The sequence below is a fragment of the Squalius cephalus genome, assembly GCF_949319135.1.
Source record: "Squalius cephalus genome assembly, chromosome: 1".
In the NCBI taxonomy this organism is placed as follows: domain Eukaryota; kingdom Metazoa; phylum Chordata; class Actinopteri; order Cypriniformes; family Leuciscidae; genus Squalius; species Squalius cephalus.
The window spans coordinates 46,389,099-46,407,629 of record NC_137122.1 but is presented as its reverse complement, the minus strand read 5'-3'; the positions used below and the strand labels follow the sequence as shown (position 1 = coordinate 46,407,629).

The window sequence follows — 18,531 nt, the reverse complement described above, 5'->3', positions numbered from 1 at the left end:
TAAAAACATTAAATATGTTTAGAGCAACATCTCTCTCAGCTTTCAAGTCAAAGGAATTCTCTGCGGATTATATTATCCTCAACAGCTCAGATGACCGATGATTTCAACAGATGTGCAGTCGGAGCATCAGCCAACAACCAACAACCAGTCTTGATCTGAATTTCACCAATGGATCATTTGGATTATCGGTGGAATATTATCCAGATCATCTTGGAGTGCAATGACTTCACGATGCATTTTCGTCAACATAAGCGACTCAAGGCAGCACAAGGTTAGTACACGCAAGCATCAGAACATGCAGTATTTCTTTCTGCTGACTTTAAGTTACTTTGCTTAAGTTTATGTCCTGTTGGTTATGGATTGCTCAGTAGTATAATAAACTACTTTAGCAAAAACAACAACATGAAAAAAGCACCCAAAAAAAGTAGCAGACATTTCTGATATTTTCTTTAATCTTTCCTTTTAGTAAAAACAACTGTAACAGGTGCAAGCTGTGCTTCATTCAAGTCCATTGGGCAGTCAGGGACGAGTCAAGATCACTTCTGACAAACATAAGGTCGACCACTTAACATGCTTTATTTCAGCATTCAAAATAATTAAAAACATCTCAAATTATTATACATATACAAAATAGGTACAGATCTTCTTGTTTTAACCCCCCTATGGTGTGCTTCTCTCATAATTTTAGGACTTTTCTATTTGATTGCCTGTTTTATGCTTTAAAAAACCCTGGGTGAAAACAAAACAAATCCTGATTACAGAAGGGTGGGAAGGAAGTGGGGATATAGCTGGAAGCAGCTGGACAACATTTGGGGGGATATTTTGTAAAGAAACCAAAAGACAACAACCAAAAAGTGTCAAAAGGTGTTTGGAACATAAAAACAGACTCCACCTGCTTATTCTGCACTTGAAAAGACTGCATCACAGCTACAGTACTGCTTCTTAACAAAAGCTCTGCTGTCTGGCTCTTAGCTTGCACTTGAGAAAGAGAGGCGTCTGTTACAACTGGGAAGCAAGATACTGGGGTTTCTTTAGCACCAAAGGCCCTGTGAGCAAAAGCGACTAACAATACATCACTCTTAAAGCTTTCAGGACCTCATGAGGAAATAGCACCTTTACAGCTGTCAATTGATCTTTTAACCATACTTCTGCCAAGTAAAATCCTGACCTGGTGTTGGTCAACACTGGGAATTGCAGGTTTCTTTTTTGAGGTAGCCATAAGACATCAAAACAAAGTTGAACCCCTGTCTCTACTAGAAGTACTTTGTGTGACTCTTGAGAGGAACGTTGGCATTGGGCACCCGGTGGTCCTAATGGGTACAACACAAAGACACTTAAATGTCATTTTACAGATTTATTTAACACCTGAACATGGTACAAAGCATTTGGTTTCGCTCTTTCATTGTCCTTCCTCAGTGGTTGAAAAAAAGTCACTGCGATGTGTCTTCAAAACTCCAGGGGGATTTTACTCTTTATAAGTATATATTATTTTCTTGTTGCCAGTGAAACAAATGAATCTTCTAAAGTATCCTCAGTGTGGCTGGTGACAAAATAGTGGTCCAAAAAAAGCCTGGTAACACACAACCACTGTCTTCTGAAGCACAGGTCTAAGCAAGTGGACCATTTGGACAGCCAAATTGAATTCTAGGGTTTGGTTTTAATGCATAGAAAAGATTTTAGAGAGATGATTGCTAGAAAAAAAAAACACACACGCATTCAAACAATCTCAAGTCCAGATTTCTTTTTTACAAGAAGCAGACTGGGCCAACTTCAATGCCAAATTCCTGATTAGGTGCACCAACGTCCATAGGGGCGATGTCAATAATAGGCAGACGGGATGTTTTCGTTGTTTTGTAGTCAATGACTGTCTTGCCCCATGCACCGGTGTGCGACTGGAGAGATGGAAAAAGCAAAACAGGGATAGAATTAGAACCTTTGCCAAACCATTCTTTATGTTGCTAAATTAATGTAAAGTTCATTCAGATGAAAGCTACTGCTAAATGAATATATGTTAATGTAATCACATTGAAACAATGCTTTTATATTAATTGTCATTTTAATAATGTATCTTGTATTAGCTCTCATATTCAAGTAAACAGTACTGTTGTGATATTGAGATGCTGAATGACTGCGATAGTCACATAAGGAAATGATCTAGAAGTTAGAACTCACCGTGCAACCATCCTCAATGACACTGTATGTGAAGCGGCTGTTGCCCTCTGCTCTGATCTCAATCTCGTTGGAGCCCTGCAGAAGAAGAGCCTTCTTCAGGTTGCCAGAAGCCTGGTCCATGTATGCAATGCTGTTCTTGCAGTGGTATGTAATATTCTGGGAGGCCTCAGTAGACATGAGGCGCAGGAAGGTGAGCTGAATGTTGACATCCTCAGCCTTGGAGCCCTGGCTGCCGTATTCAAACTGTAGGTTTGCACAAGAAAGTACAAGAAAATGAGCAAATATAATAAACAGACACATGAAAAAAAAATCTGTCATACTTTTTGGCCTAGTTGACATTCTCACCTGGAATCCATCGGTCATGGCCTCTCCGAACCAGACGTGTTTCTTCTCCTTGATGTTCTTGCTTGTGTACCAGTTCTTCTTGGGAATGGAGAACTCAGTTGGGTAGACACAGGTCTCGCCAGTTTCCATGTTGCAGTAAACCTTGATGGCATCCTGGTTGCAGCCCTGGTCAGGGTCAATCCAGTACTCTCCTGTGTTTTGTTTTTGAGGAATGAGAGGATTAAAGTAAGCATGACAATGTAGTATGATGACTGTAGAATTTAGAAATTGAGAATTGGGCAATTGAGAAACGTACCGCTCTTCCAGTCTGGGTGGCACATCTTCAGGTCACGGCAAGTGCGTGCAGGGTTCTTCTTGGTGCCATCTGGGCTCATGATGCTTTCAATCTGCTGGCTCAGGGACTTGAGGGTGGTGTCAACCTCCAGATCACGGTCACGCATCACATTGGCATCGTCGGCACGGAAGTGGCGGAAGGGATCAGGGGCCTTCTCCTGTGGCTGGGCAATGAAGCCGATGTCAAATCCACCACCAGAGGGTCCAGGAGGTCCAGGGGGTCCGGGAGATCCAGGAGATCCCTATATCAGAGAGTAAACCAAATATGGCGGGGTTAAAGTATATGTTTGGTTTACTGGGTGCATAGTCATGTAGAAAAAGAAAGAATCACCCACAGCTGGTCCAATTTCTCCATTGCGACCACGGGGTCCAGGAGGTCCAATGGGTCCAGGAAGTCCGCTCATACCATCCTTACCAGCAGCTCCAGAAGATCCAGCAGGGCCCTATTAATCCAAAAACAGAAAACATCCAAATCCACTCAGAATGAACTCCAAAACACTGTGTATATCATTTAACAACTTGATCACATCAGAGAAAGAATGGTAGTACAAATATGCAGCAAGATTATATATTTTATAATAATACTTACTCTAGGTCCAGCGGGTCCAGAAGCTCCAGCAGGTCCAGGCTCTCCAGAAGGTCCCTAGTGACAAGAAAAAAAGAAATGAAAATTATTATTTTTTCAAGCTGTGGATATTACATTTGAAATTTAAACTGTATGTTCCATAAGCTAAACAGAGTCACTTACAGGTGGTCCTGGGGGTCCCTGCATTCCAGTGAATCCTCTGTGTCCCTTCATGCCTCTCTCACCAGCCTCACCAGCCTCACCCTTGTCTCCACGAGCTCCAGAGGGTCCCTGAATAAAGACATTACACCTCAGACAACAGTATTGTGTATACCACAGACAGAGCTTCACGCAGAGTCTGGTTTGGAAATTATTTTGTGGTTCAAGTCTTTGACTCAGGACTTACAGAGGGTCCACGAGGACCAGCAGGGCCAGCAGCACCGGCAGGACCAGCAGGGCCCTAAGAAGGAACAAACTAATTTGTCAAATTTGTCAGACTATAAAACTAATCTACTCCCAAACTTTTTAAACCATCACCATTTCAATTCATTTTTGGAGATGGGACACTTACAGACTCTCCACGATCACCAGTCTTTCCAGCAGGGCCAATGGGTCCAGGAGCACCAGGAGGTCCAGGAGCACCGGGAGTGCCAGCAGGACCAGTCTCACCACGGTCACCCTATGTCATGAGCAGAAGAACATAATTTTTTAAGGGACACTTCCACAGTCACACAAACGTATGTGGGGTAACGAGGTTTGACTACTGAATGTGTTGCAATATGGGAAACCATTAAGTCTGAAGCTTACCTTGGGGCCAGCAGCACCATCACGTCCAGCAGAACCCTCATTACCTGGAGTACCCTAATGTAAAGCAAAGCACATAGGTGTCAACAAGGCAGGACTCTATAGTTTCAGGTTTGTCAATGAAATTCAACAGGTATTGGTGTATAGGTGTGCATCTTTACCTCACGACCAGGCTCGCCAGAAGGTCCAGCCAATCCAGGGGGTCCCATGGGTCCTGGAGGTCCACGTTCACCAGAGGGACCAGAAGGTCCCTGTTTGCCAGGCTCTCCCTAGATGGAATGATGAAGAGAAGTATGATGAATGCTTTACCATGATTGATGCTTAAGAAACCAACTTTCCAACCAGACAAACTCTTGAAAGTAGATACTGGCTGAATAAAACAAGTTAATGATTGTATAGCAGTAGATGAGCCATCAAAGAGTGTAAAACAAGGAAACCAGAATACTCACAGATGGGCCGGAGAGACCAGGGAAACCACGCTCGCCTCTTTGTCCAGGGAGACCAACAATACCACGCTGACCAGCAATACCAGCAGGTCCAGGTGTACCAGCAGGGCCCTGCAAGAAAAGAAGAAGGGATATTAGTCATATAAAATAGAAAGTTCATCACAGGCAGTATTTATTTTATTCATGTCTTTACTTAACTGTGTTCTGTGTTCTTATAGCTAGAAATCATGTATACATATATACTAATTTATACTTGCATGGAGATCAAGAAGGAAGACAGAGGAGGAATCTTATTACCCTCTAGCAAAGATTGTATTAGGCCAAACAATTGTGATAACAAGCACATAATTGTCTTACAATTGAACTATACCTATAATTGATTAAATAACTACCACATTTGGTAGACAGAAAGCTCTCAGTTAAAGTATAACCATTCAAGTTGTGAATTTTTAAGATAACTGTGAAAATGAGGACTAAAGAGCATCAAATAAAGAGAAACAAATCCATGAATTATGAAAAAAATATATTTTTAATTATTTTAATTTTAATTCTTTCAAACCATAAGTAATTCAGACCATCCTGTCTTTCATTCTGGGAATAACTTGTGAGAGAAGAAACTGAGAGGCCAGTAAGAAGTAATCTCCTTGATACAGAGTTTACAGGCCTTTACTCAAAAAGATTTGATGTGGGAAAACATTTTGTGGTCAGATGACACCAGGATAGCATTTTAAATGCTCAAATAAATATATGTTAACTTGTGCACATACAACACGGCCAAAAAATGTGAGGATTTGAGAGAAGAGAACTGGTTAAGTCATCTGAATAATTTTGCAATGCACTGTAACTGATATTATATTCATAGTTTGCTTACAGTCATGTATTTAGCAAGGCCACAAGGTAAGGCAATAATGATATCGATCGGCATGAAAGACTTACAGTGGGACCCTCAGCTCCGGGATTTCCTTTCTCACCAGGGGCACCAGGTGGTCCAGCAGAACCAACCTCACCAGTGCGCCCAGCAGGTCCAGTCTCACCACGGTTACCTTTCTGGCCCTCCTTACCAGCGGGTCCAGGAGCTCCTGGGGGTCCAGAGTTTCCCTAAGAAAAACAAGAAGCAATTAGAGAACCGTTGTTAATCATGGAAGAGAATCACAATGACCAATTTGATGTACAAATTACTACTATCAAAATCTTGTCGTGAAGGTTCTTACAGCAGGGCCGGGAGGTCCAACTCTACCAGCAGCACCAGGGAAGCCAGTAGCACCCTTAACAAAAAAAGTCACAATGAATTAGTCTAATTGTGATATGTAATTTCCAAGTGTCTTTAAAAGCATAACATACTGTAATTTTTAGTTGTGCCAAGTACTGACACATCACCCAGGAATATGAAATTATGGAAGTCATACTCACAGGGGGACCAGCAGCACCACGGGCACCCTTGGGACCAGTAGAACCAACAGGACCCTGTATGGCACAAATCAATTTGATTAAAAATTTGGATGACATAACATTAGTAAAGACAACCATGACTATTACATGGATCAAACTTTATAGACCCAAAGGACCGTATATCTGTTTTTGATGAAGAGATGATCTGAGAAGGTCACACCTGAGGTCCGGGGGCGCCAGTTGCTCCAGCAGGTCCTGGAGGACCAGAATCACCCTTAGCACCATTGTCTCCAGCCTCTCCCTTAGCACCAGGCAGACCATCAGCACCCTGTTGGAGAGAAATTAGACATTTGAACTTAGAACTGGCCTGTAATTGTTAAAACACTTTATAAGTTTATATAGATACTAGAGTTTGTTACTCACAGGAGGTCCAGCAAATCCAGCGGGTCCTGAAGCACCAGTCTCTCCACGCTCACCCTATTTGTAATTGTAAAACAGGCGATGTCATCAGATCATTTTAGTAAAAGAACTTCAATGTTTCTGCAAATGATCAATGTTGTATAGTATATCTGTGCATCAAGGATTGTGCTTACAGGTGGTCCACGGGCACCAGAGGGTCCAACAAGTCCAGCTGCACCAGTCTCTCCCTATGTTAAAATACAAATAATAGAACCATGGTTGAATATGCCCTTCAACTTTGTAAGAGTTATCATCAGTGATTATGGATATATGGAATATAGCACAAAAGACACTCACTTTGTCACCAGGAGCTCCAGCAGGTCCAGGAGGTCCGATTGGTCCGGTCATACCACGAATGCCATCTTTACCAGCGGCACCATCAGTACCCTTGGCACCTTGGTCACCCTGGGATAAGAGTTTGTTATCAGTTTTGAGAATCTGTGCCATTCGATTCATTTGCTCATTTGAATTGCTGTGAATTAGTATTGAGTTTCTTGTCAGGAACAGCTCTGACAGAAGTTGAAAGTTGTGCATCATTAGTACTCACTCTGTCACCCTTAAGACCTGGCAGACCAGCAGAACCACGCTCGCCAGGCATTCCTTGAAGTCCGGGAGGACCCTGAGCGCCAGGAGCTCCTGAGGCACCAGCATCACCCTAAGAAAGCAAGGAAAAATTCATCTTAACGTTGATACATATGGCAATTTGATATCATACTCTTCAGGGCTTTGACTCATATTTTGGTACATCCTCTGGATTTCGCCTAGCCATTCACAGTAAATGTGTGGTATCACTTCAACAAAGTGTGTCAGGACAGGTGAGACTCACCTTGGCACCATCGTTACCAGCTGAACCAGGAGAACCACGAGCACCAGCAGGACCAGAAGGGCCAGGGGCACCACGCTCACCAGGGAATCCTCTGTCACCCTGGGTAAAAAGTAAACAGAGATACCATCAGTTCTTGTCCATCTCACAAATCTAGAACTAGAATTAGAATTATGGGCTATGTGCCATTTGTTGATCATGCTGTAGATACTCACTCTGGATCCAGAAGGTCCAGGGGCTCCAGCCTCTCCAGGAGCACCCTGTAATAGGCCAAAGAAGGCAAATCAATATTGTGTCGCATGGCCTTTCATTTCTAATGAGGGTTTCCAAGAGACTTAATTGCTGTTGCTCAAAGAAAGTGCATGTTTATGCATAGTACCCTGGCAAGCAATTCTGAACTTTCATTAATCCCCTCTAATCATTTTAGATCTTTGGTTCACATCTTCTGGTTTATTGTATATAATAAACAGTAGCTCCATAACTTACCTGCTCACCAGACTTGCCAGGCTCACCAGTAGCACCCATAGGTCCTGGCAGACCCTGTCATTTAGATGCACAAAAAATAGATCAGCATATTGATGCCAATGTCTATAACAAAATATTGTGTATTGAGTGGATGGGATGGGTAAGATGAGTTGACACACTCACCTGGAATCCGGGAGGACCACCAGGTCCCTGTTCTCCTCTCTCTCCAGTAGGCCCCTATTCATGAAAACAATATCAAGAGACACAGTGGTTCATTAAAGTAGTTATACCTCATTGTTATTGTAATTATTATTGTAAAGTAGTAGGTGTAAGAACAATATAAGTTGAAGCTATATATTTTAATGTTATATTTATAGCCATTATATGAATATTTGAGACAGTTTGTATAATGTATTAGCAGGACCACTGTTTTAAAAGAGGCTGAAATAATGTTAAATGACAGGATGTATTATGGGATACTGAAGTGCTACTCACAGCAGGTCCAGGAGCACCAGGGGCACCAACATCACCATCCTTACCGGGAGCACCCTATAGTTAAACATAAAACACAATAGAATAAGGCCCAGACTAAGACGCTATGAACCAAAAAGGGTCAAAGATAACTGTAAACAGTTACGGTGTGTAAAACAAAAGCACAGATACTTACGGTGGCACCAACAGCACCCATCACACCTCTCTCACCAGGTTTGCCACCCTCACCCTGCACAGGGGCAAAAATAAACATCACTCTTAAAAATCTTTTTGTAACAATCGCACACTGAACCAGACCTCAAAAGTTTCTTAGACATAAAATATAAGCTATCAAGGTGTGACTATCTGCATTTTGGCTATGCAGTGAGAATACTCACATTTTATAGTGTAGTTTGTTTCAAACTGAAAGAGTCAAGAGAGTTTAGTGCACTCACAGCAGCACCCTTAGGTCCAGGGAATCCCATGACACCAGGCTGTCCTCTGGCTCCAATGGGGCCAGGTGGTCCAGGGCGGCCATCTTGTCCAGCATTACCCTATTAAATATAAAACAAAAAGACATGTGAGCTTTGATCCTTTTCTACAGATATCTGGGTATGAGATGGTATATATGAATGAATGGCAGCGCCTTTCAATGAGGTTTCATTAGTTAACATTAGTTAATTACTTACAAGGCTTATGTCTAGTCCCAGACTAAAATGCATGTTTGAGTTGAGTTTTAAAGCAACTTGCACTGACGTATCTTAAAATATCATGATGTCTCAAAAAATTCACAAAATTCATTCAAATTAAATGTCTCAAGATTCACACCAGTAATGTTTTTTCTAAAGCACGTTTATAAAAGCTACTTTAATATCCTAATTGAACTACAGTCTAATACTGGCTTAATCTAAGCCCTGTCTGTGAAACCAGGCCAATGGTTTGACTGATTTAAGTCTATTTTTTTAAACCTATTTTTATTGAAATGTTCTGGAATAAACAATCTAAGGTGTCAAAAGCAGTTTTAGGCTTGATACTGTTGGATTTCAAACACTGGATCCAGCCAGTAGTATACTAGACCACTTTAGCATGCATTTGGGTTATCTATAGTGTAGTGGGTTTGTTGTGACATTATGGAGAATTGTGTGGGCACTCACAGATGGTCCGGTCTTTCCATCAGGTCCAGGGCTGCCAGGGCTACCAGTCATACCCTGTAATTGGCATGAAGAGAGAGGGGGTCAAACACTGACATACTAATACACAATCAATCCCACCAATAATATATATATCAATCCTGTGGATGCCAATTTTCTCACCTTGGATCCTGGCATACCAGGTTCACCATTGCGGCCAGGCTCACCAGTGGCACCCTTAGGTCCAACAACTCCAGGGCCTCCACGCTCACCGGGGGCACCCTGTAACAGAGATCAGAAAGAGTTGCACCATTTACCACTGATGAAATTTGATATACAAATATGATAATATCCTAAACAGATTTAGTTTCTAACTAAAAGGGATGTTAAATATTATGAAACATTTTGTATCTTTTGTAGACCCACCTTAGGACCTCCAGATCCATCAGCACCAGGGAAACCACGAGCACCAGGAGCACCCTGCACAAAGAGGTGTGTAATTGTTAAGGTCTAAGCCGCTTTTAAGGTTCTTACTGATAATTTCGATTATCTGGAGAGGTTTAAGTATGGGTACATACACGTTCACCAGTGGGTCCACGACCACCAATAGCACCGGGCTCACCACGGGCTCCTCTCTTGCCTTCCTCACCAGGTGGGCCAGGGGGACCCTGAACTCCTTGGGCACCCTGGGTAAGCACACAAGAAAAAGGAAGATGGTTAGAAATGAAACAGACAGTCAGATTAGAAATCAATTATTGTAAAATAGTTGTTTTTTAGTCCTAAGGCACTGTTTTTACAAAGCTGTGGAATGTTTCAACTAAATTAGCATGATAAGATTGATATAAAATGGAGTTTTAGAAACAGTGAAGTGTGTGACAATGTTTTCTAGATCAAATAAATGAAGTTTATACTTACAGCCTCTCCCTTAGCACCAGCCTCTCCTTTGGAACCAGGGGCACCGGCCTCACCCTGTAAAATGTAAAAAGTAATTGTGTGAAATGATTCACATTTTGTTTGAAAAAATGTGGCTGATGATCTGAGAAGAAATGGACACTTACGGTGTTACCCTTAGGGCCAGGGGAACCAGAAGCTCCAGCAGGTCCGGGAGGACCGCGAGGTCCAGGGAAACCAGGAGCACCAGCAATACCAGGAGTGCCCTGCAGGTGGCAGCAGAGAGTAACAAAGATATGCCGTTAATTTACTAACACCAAAATTCTAATCCAGGAAGAGGAAATATGTTGGCCTAAAGAAGAACTTTTATCATCAAGAGCATTTGATTAAACTGATACTTACAGTAGCACCCTTGGGACCAGCGGCACCATCAGCTCCATTGTTACCCTACAGTAGAAGGAAAGCAAAATGGACAAGGTGGTCAGGACTGAACTGCACAAATAATTGAAAAAAAAAATTATATTATATTTGGTGTTTGAAAAGATTTACTCACAGCGGGTCCAGCAGGACCAGCAGGTCCAGGGTTACCAGCCTCACCACGGGCTCCCTGGGGTCCCTCTGCACCACGAGATCCCTGAGCACCAACCTCTCCCTGGAGAAAGCAAAGAGCAAGAGTGAGATGGGTCAACATTACACTTATGCAGAGCTACACGGGGCATCTCAAATCTCAGTGTAAATGAAGAATTGTGTTTATAGTCCATAAAAAAACCTTAAGATGATCAATATCTCTATGACGCTAGAAAATAAGTTTGTATGTCATCTCAAGTTTCAGATAGATGACTTTCTATTCATTTATCTATTGTGGATGATTTAAGCTCCAAACAAATAATAAGTTCAAATAAATTAGCTTTGACCTACTAACACATTTCCAAAGATCGACTGTTCATTCATTGTTGGCCTACATAATCGAGATGATCGACAGAGTTATCGAGAACACCGACATCTGGCTCTATTGGCCCACCTTGTGACACTCTAGCTATTTGTTTGGTTTGATATGGAGTTTGAATTTGTGTAATCATGCGAACAAATGAGAGTTTTTTTTTACCTTAGCTCCAGGGCCACCAGGGAATCCTGGGGGACCAGCAGGGCCAGTTGGGCCCTAAAAATAGAAAAAGAAAATAAATTATATTGCGTGTTTTTTTGACTCATCATCATTTTTCTGATGAATTCAGATCTGGTGTCTTTACAAAAAGAATCTGGTCTATTTTATTTATAAAAAATAAGATAAAAAAAGGCTACTTACAGGAGGACCAGCAGCTCCAGCAGCACCATCATTACCACGAGCACCCTGAAAAATGTAGAAAATTGAGAATTCATTCATTATTTATATATTCAAAGTGTAATCTGTGCACTGGAGAGGACAGGATTTAGATAAAGGATTTATAAAAACTCTGTTTTATGTTTGAAGGATTATCTCAACACATATAATGTGTTTAACCTTTGAAAATGTGGTTAAGCTGTGAAATGCTTGTTGGTTACATCACAATAACAAAGTACAGATCACTTCAGGGTTATAAGGTTATAAGGGTTACTTACAGCAGAGCCAGGAGGACCAGAACGGCCTCTCTCGCCAGGCAGACCACGAGGACCCTGGAAAACAGAGCTACATTAGAAAGGACTGCAAATGTGGATGTTGAATCTGAGAGAAATAAATTTGCAAAATAGCATGAAAGTCATGCTTAAATATGCAAATCCATTGTAAATAGATGATCCTTACCATAGCACCAGGAGTCCCGTTCTCACCAGGGGAACCAGCCTCACCCTAATGAGCAAAGCAGACTGTTAAGTGGTCTGCTTACTGTGAAATTTAGGTTTAAAGTGTAATACTGATTTTAAATTCTGATGTCACCTTAGGTCCAGCAGGGCCAGAATCTCCCTTAGCTCCATCTAGACCGCTGAATCCCTGAGGTACAGAGGATGCACGTAAAGATTTAATTCATGTAGACATAGGTTGATAGTCATCAAACGAGAGGAATTACTTCCTAGAGCTAGAGCACTCACTCTGTGTCCCTTGATGCCTGGAAGTCCAGGGGTTCCGGGGAATCCACGAGCACCCTAGGGAGAAAGAGAAAGGCAGAAGGATTTTACACCCTTTTCTCCTTTTGTGGGTCAAACACCATAATGCTAATAACTAAAAGAATGCAATTATAACAAAAGTGTTTTCATTCGGAAATCCTGTGAATAGCAACACTGACCTGTGCGCCAGGGGGTCCGCGCTCACCAGGGCGACCGGGTTTGCCAGACTCACCCTACATAGTCAGAGAAAAACAGATGAGGAGAGGAGAAAGAAGCTGAATCACTGGTTAAACCCTATAATGAATTATGAGAAATGTTTGCTATTTCACTGTCACTGTTTCCTGATGTTTCTTTATCCGTTTCTCTATGATGTTGATAAATGTAATGCTCGGCTCCCCGAAGTCTTAGATGAACAATATGCTGTACTATAACAGAACTGCACTGCATTAACTAATGAAGTAAAAAAAAAAAGGTTCTTCTTACATCTTCTTAAACCAAAATCTAAAAATGATGTGGATTACTTACATCCTCTCCGTTCTTTCCAGGGGGACCAGCAGCACCACGGGGACCCATTGGACCCTAAAGCAGGAAAGCAGCAGAAAAAAAATCTGAGTTAGGAAAAACATTTGTGTCCATGTGAGTGTATTTTTATGTTTCACATTGTGGCGGCATGAGTGAGTCACACTTTGGCAGAGTGAATTATCCAGATGAAAAAAGTGAAATATTGACTAAAATGACTTTTTGCTGGCCAGTTAGAGACCTCTGTCATACAAATAAACAGGCTGGATGTCATGCATCCACTCGGTAGAAAAGCAATCTGGGTGCCTGAGGTCAAGATTCATGAACACTGTACCATTTTGACCAACTGGAGTCACATATCGAAGTAGGTGAGGGTACTATTAATGTGGGTGAATGGGTAAAGTGATTGACCTCAGATATTTACTTAGTGTTTGATTGGATAGATGTACAAATTATTTGTTTAGTTACTCACAGGAGAACCAGCCTCGCCAGGCTCACCAGGGGGACCAGTAAATCCTTGGGGTCCCTGTAGAGGAGGACAAAGGGCACAAATTACAAAAAGCACAAGCCTGAGGAACACTGTTACATGACAGGAGCGAGATTACATGCTAAAATAAGCATTGAGGAAAAAAGTTGTAGCTCATTTAGACTTCCTGGGTGGATCTAATTAAAATTAAATGTATTCTGATTTTCCCAGGTACGAAATTGCAGTAATCAAACTAATTTCACAAAGGTTAAATTGAAAATGACAAAAAAAAGGGGTTTTATGAAAAACATTAAATATGCATGGTGCATATTTATATTTATCTATTCATTTAAATATGACTTCCAATATGGAACTGTTTAAAACATATTATATGTCAGGATGACAAGACTTTTAAGAATTGTACTCACAGAAGCTCCAGGAGGTCCAGGGGGTCCACGAGGGCCCATAGGTCCCTGCAAAAAAGAGAAAAAGGAGATACAGTCAGTAAACCTGAAAAAGTAACAATTGGTGAACATATTGTTCAAGGGATATTTTGTTTGAAGCTACATGCTCCACATGCCTTGTCTTGGCCTACAGTGAGTTCAGTTTAGATCAAGAATATACTAAGCATGTGTTTGTAATGCAGCAGCTGATTTGATGCTGTCTGTTAATAAAAAGATGAATGGTGATTATATAGAGAGATAAATAAGTGGACATGCATATTGTACATTTATTGAAGTGGTATTTGCATCACTCAGGGGTTTGTAGGATGCATGCATGTTGTGTTGGTTAACGTGTGCATTTTTACCATGGGGCCTGGGACGGCCATTCCTCCTCCGGATTTCTCATCAAAGCCACCAGACATCTGAGGAGAAAAGTTCTGTGGAGGGACAAGGAGAAAAAGCAAAGACCTTGTCAGTAATTTGGACCGGGTCAATTTAGTTCTTACAAAGGATGAGATCAGAGACCCTTAAAAGGGATCTGTGCTCATCTCAGCACAGGACAGGATGAAACGTAGCTGAATGTATCTAGCAAGCTCATGTTCAGGGGCTTATCTTAAACTTAATCCAAAGCTTTGAATGCCTGTGTGCAACTGTAGCTACTGCCCCGAGGGTGCTGTCCACTTTAATGGTGCTGAAACGTGTCAGCCCTGTGACCTAAAGGTATTTTAAATGTGATCTGATTTCAGATTATGGCCTAGACAAACTCTGGAAGTTTTGTACCTGGCCTGAAGGTACATTTAAGTCACACCTTTTACCGGTTGGAGAAATTTAGTATTTTCCCACTTTAGGATAAGATACTTACTCCACCAAGGCCAGGAGGTCCAGGGGGGCCTGGGGGCCCAGGAAGGCCAGGCTGTCCAGGGATTCCATCATTGCCAGCAGGCCCGGGAAGACCCTGTTAAAGATCAAGAGAAGGGAAAAATTAGGATTTAAGGGGATGAGGCAGGTGCTACACTATGGTACAGAAAGGTTTGTAGACTGAGTCCAGCTCACATTAAAGCCCTTACAATTCAAAATGATGCACCACATCTATAGATCAGTCCTTTTTACTTGGTAGAGGTATAATTAGTGGAAAGTGGTGGGCTGATATATAATTCGGTTGTCTTTTTACATTAAATATATATAGACCAAATCATATTTCTGTGCCTCATCACAAGAGCAGCTAAAACATCACAAATACCATATAATAAGACAAACTAAACCATCTACATGTGCTAGCGTAATTCTGTAAAGCATATCATTAGTGCTGCTGGTACTTTCTGTGTATGAGTACTTATAATATATATATATATATATAGTTAAAACGTATATATATATCATGCATAACAAACCATGCAACACCTTGCTAACAAACTCTTGAACAACTCAAATCAAAATCTCAAATAAATCAGATTTAAACTTGTTTTAGATCAAATCCAATGTCAGTCTGATAAGCTACAAAATAGAATTTATAACTGTGAGAAATGTAACATTTAGCATATAGTTATATAACATACATATACATACAGTATATATATATAATTTTTAAGCATAATATATATTTTAAGCATAATATAAAATATTATTTATATAGATGTTAGGGATAAAATCTTTTTGTGCAGTGACAGCTGATTTAGAATGACATGTTTTTTTGGTCTTCAAGAACTTAAAAGATGTTCATCAAGTAAACAAAACCCTTGATGAGGCAATAAATGGATGCATAAAAAGAGAGAAATATAAACCTACCCTGTCACCCTTCTCACCGGGAGAACCTCTAGGTCCCTAAAAGAGAGTGATGAACACAAAGGATTTTGTAAGGATTTGTTTTCCCAGATAAATAAACGTAACAACATTTAATTAACTAGTTTCAAATGAGATCAAAAGATCCCTTGAGCATGCTGTACTTATTGCAATATACTGGACATTTCCCAAGATTCTTCTATGAAGCAATGAACTGACAACTTATTTGAGGCAATATAAACTGATAAAAGTAAAGCAACATTTACCTCAACACTGGGTTCCTGGAAATCTATACAATTGAGGGGGAAAAAAGAAAAGAAAAATTAAAATCATATAAAAACAGAAATTAATTAGATGTCTCTTATCAATTCTAATCAATAATCAGCCAAACAAATGAGTCTCTGGTTTTCCCCAATTAGATTTGAGGCTTTGAGCCTCGATTTAGGCCTACTAGACCAAGAACCAAGCGACAAATTAATCCAGTGAATAACCATAAGGCTTGAAGCTTGAAGGTCATATTTAAAAATCCAAGGGAGTGAATGTTGTGGATCCATAAGAATTTTCCCAGACATTTTTAATGGGGGATGTGGTGGGGTTGTTCTGTTTGCCCAAGGTAAGGGGGAAACCCCCCCGATGCGTGAGAATCAAGGCGTCGTACCGTCGTCTGGGCAGACGGGGCAGCACTCGTCGTGGGGAATCACTGGGTTGGGGCAGTCGGTTGTGTCCTCGCAGATCACCTCGTCGCACATAACGGTGCCGCTGTCGCACACGCAGATTTGGCATGGCTCTGGTTTCCAGACGTCCCTGTCATTGTAGACCTGGCCGTCCAATGTGCAGCTGCCACTTGTGCCTATAACGAGTAAAAGAGTTGCATGAGTGTAAAAGTAGAAATGTAAACGTTTGCTAGTTGACTATGTCATAGGATTTATATGAAATATTCAGGTTGGTGTGTTTCTTGTTTACTGTCATCCATGTGAGCCTAAATCAGTGACGGAAGGTGGGAAATGCTGATAATGTAGGCTACTTTAAGTCATAACCTCCAGATTTCTAAACTTAGATCTTAGAGGAAATGTGAAGGATTTGGTATTATATCAACTGAAAGTAGGCCATCTCTTTAGCATTTTGCTTTGAAAACATTTCCCGTAGACGTGCATGGGAACAGAATAGCGGATGTTAACGCACACCTTTACTTTTGCTTGAAAATGTTTGGTTTGAAAATGACCCCTAGGTGGCGTAGTGCCGTTAGGTCCAGGTTCCATTATTCAGTGGGAATAGCTTGAGGGGAAATTTCCACGTCTGCTGAAGCTCACCGTCCATCATGAAGTAATTGAAAACTGTCGGCTTGGCAAAGGCTAACGTTTTCGTTCAGTGGAAAGTATGCTGGGTCCGCATGTGTTTTCAATCACCATAACAGAGGGGGGAAAGTAAAAGGGATGGGGTGGGGGATTGTCAAAATATGATGTCATTGCACATTTAACCACCAAGTGGCGCTGGGATACTGCCTGAAAAACGTAAGCCCTTCAGATGTAAAATTATGGGTCTGGAATATTAATTAAAAGTAAAAAAAATCATTTAAACTATTCTTCTTTCTTTATTATTGTACAGAAAATCATTTTTTTTTGTTTTAATGTACGTAGCAGACTTTACTTTCCAGTTTGGAGAGATGCTTCTCCAAGAGTGAGCTCATCTCTATTTGTTTGGGGGAAAAACTTTTTTAAATGGATGTCGCCCATATCCAGATTATTTTGCTGGAATTCAACATTTATATTGTTACCAAGTTGCTTGGTTTTTCCCCCAACTGGCCAATTTTATCACTAGGCAATGAATTTAATCTGTACTTTTATTTCTCTCAAAGTTTTAGGTTCCACATTTTTATCAGTTCATTTTCAAGTATTGAGCACACTATGGAATATGTGATCTTCTCTTCCCTGTCTACTTTTCTCATATAGCAGCTGTTGAGGACTACATATTGCGCGTGGAGGAGAATCTCCAAAACCTGTGCCAACTTGTCTCCAAAGGCTCACGCATGCAGAGCGTGAAAAGGCCCAGTGGGTCTAATGCATATCCAGACTAAGCAAATGTTCTTCTCCCATTCCAGAAGAAAGCATAGTCTATGCTAAAGGTTATAGGAAAACGCCTGCATGACTTTTTTTTTTTTTGTCCTGAGAGAATAATTTATCTTGCTTTTTCCTTCTACAGCATCACAAAATAGACTCACTGCTTAATTTTTGCACCCACTAACCTCCAGCAAAACTTGAAAAGCTGTGGAAAAGTTATACTTACGATCATCCTCGCCTTGTCCTCTTGCCAAAAGCACCGTTGCGCTTAGCAACAGCGCCAACCGAATATCCACAAAGCTGAACATGTCTAAATATTAGACATGTAGACTCTTTGAGGTGAGGGAAGTTCTTTTTTTTTCCTTTAGACTCCAATCATACACGGTAGGGTCCGGTCTTCTGTGACTCCAATCCAGACCCCAACAGAAACTCCCTACTGCCTAAACCAACTCTAGGTCCTGGCTTTTATACCCCAAAGTTTCTGGGAGGTGCCGGGCGCAGCAGATAACTCAAGCATGTTCACGTTTAATAGAATAGCGTCCCTCCTTCACCGGACAGGGGGGCTGTCTTCACAACGTTTTCAGAACTAACATCTGAAGAAACCTGATCTCTTAATAAAAAGGTGAGGGTTTGCTCTCAAAACTTCTTTTTGGTGAAGCTAAGCTGTGTGCCAAGGTGACCACCTGTATTGTGGGCATATCTTTTGTTTCAATATTGAATTCTGGAAAGACTTATTGTCCAAAGACTTTCTTCAGATGAGGAATTGGAGACGAGGACCACGCAATGCTTTCTGAACTAAATTTGTTATCGTTTCTTTACTAATTTGTATACCGACGGAACAATTTTGTTTTATAGACATTAGTTCAGTTTTTTTTCATAAGTAGATTTCTGCTGCCAA

At 41.1% G+C, this 18,531-nt stretch overlaps 1 protein-coding gene across 1 annotated transcript; it reads right to left on the bottom strand.

Annotated features, from left to right (window-relative positions):
* Positions 1–682: 682 nt before the first annotated feature.
* col1a1a (collagen, type I, alpha 1a) lies at positions 683–18,173 on the bottom strand. The gene is made up of 51 exons (XM_079874640.1): positions 17,860–18,173; positions 16,235–16,426; positions 15,843–15,865; positions 15,583–15,618; positions 14,660–14,752; positions 14,163–14,234; positions 13,783–13,827; positions 13,361–13,414; positions 12,895–12,948; positions 12,549–12,602; positions 12,355–12,408; positions 12,203–12,256; positions 12,071–12,115; positions 11,890–11,943; positions 11,597–11,641; positions 11,399–11,452; positions 10,847–10,945; positions 10,696–10,740; positions 10,461–10,559; positions 10,318–10,371; positions 9,981–10,088; positions 9,829–9,882; positions 9,586–9,684; positions 9,427–9,480; positions 8,728–8,826; positions 8,469–8,522; positions 8,297–8,350; positions 7,985–8,038; positions 7,823–7,876; positions 7,552–7,596; positions 7,340–7,438; positions 7,061–7,168; positions 6,811–6,918; positions 6,648–6,701; positions 6,478–6,531; positions 6,275–6,382; positions 6,076–6,129; positions 5,877–5,930; positions 5,602–5,763; positions 4,669–4,776; positions 4,381–4,488; positions 4,223–4,276; positions 3,987–4,094; positions 3,822–3,875; positions 3,599–3,706; positions 3,440–3,493; positions 3,186–3,293; positions 2,813–3,092; positions 2,518–2,708; positions 2,173–2,415; positions 683–1,892 (listed from the first exon to the last, which is right to left on the bottom strand). The coding sequence occupies exons 1-51, from the start codon at positions 17,939–17,941 to the stop codon at positions 1,746–1,748; spliced, it is 4,347 nt and encodes a 1,448-aa protein (XP_079730766.1). The 5' UTR covers positions 17,942–18,173; the 3' UTR covers positions 683–1,745.
* Between the last annotated feature and the right edge of the window lie 358 nt (positions 18,174–18,531).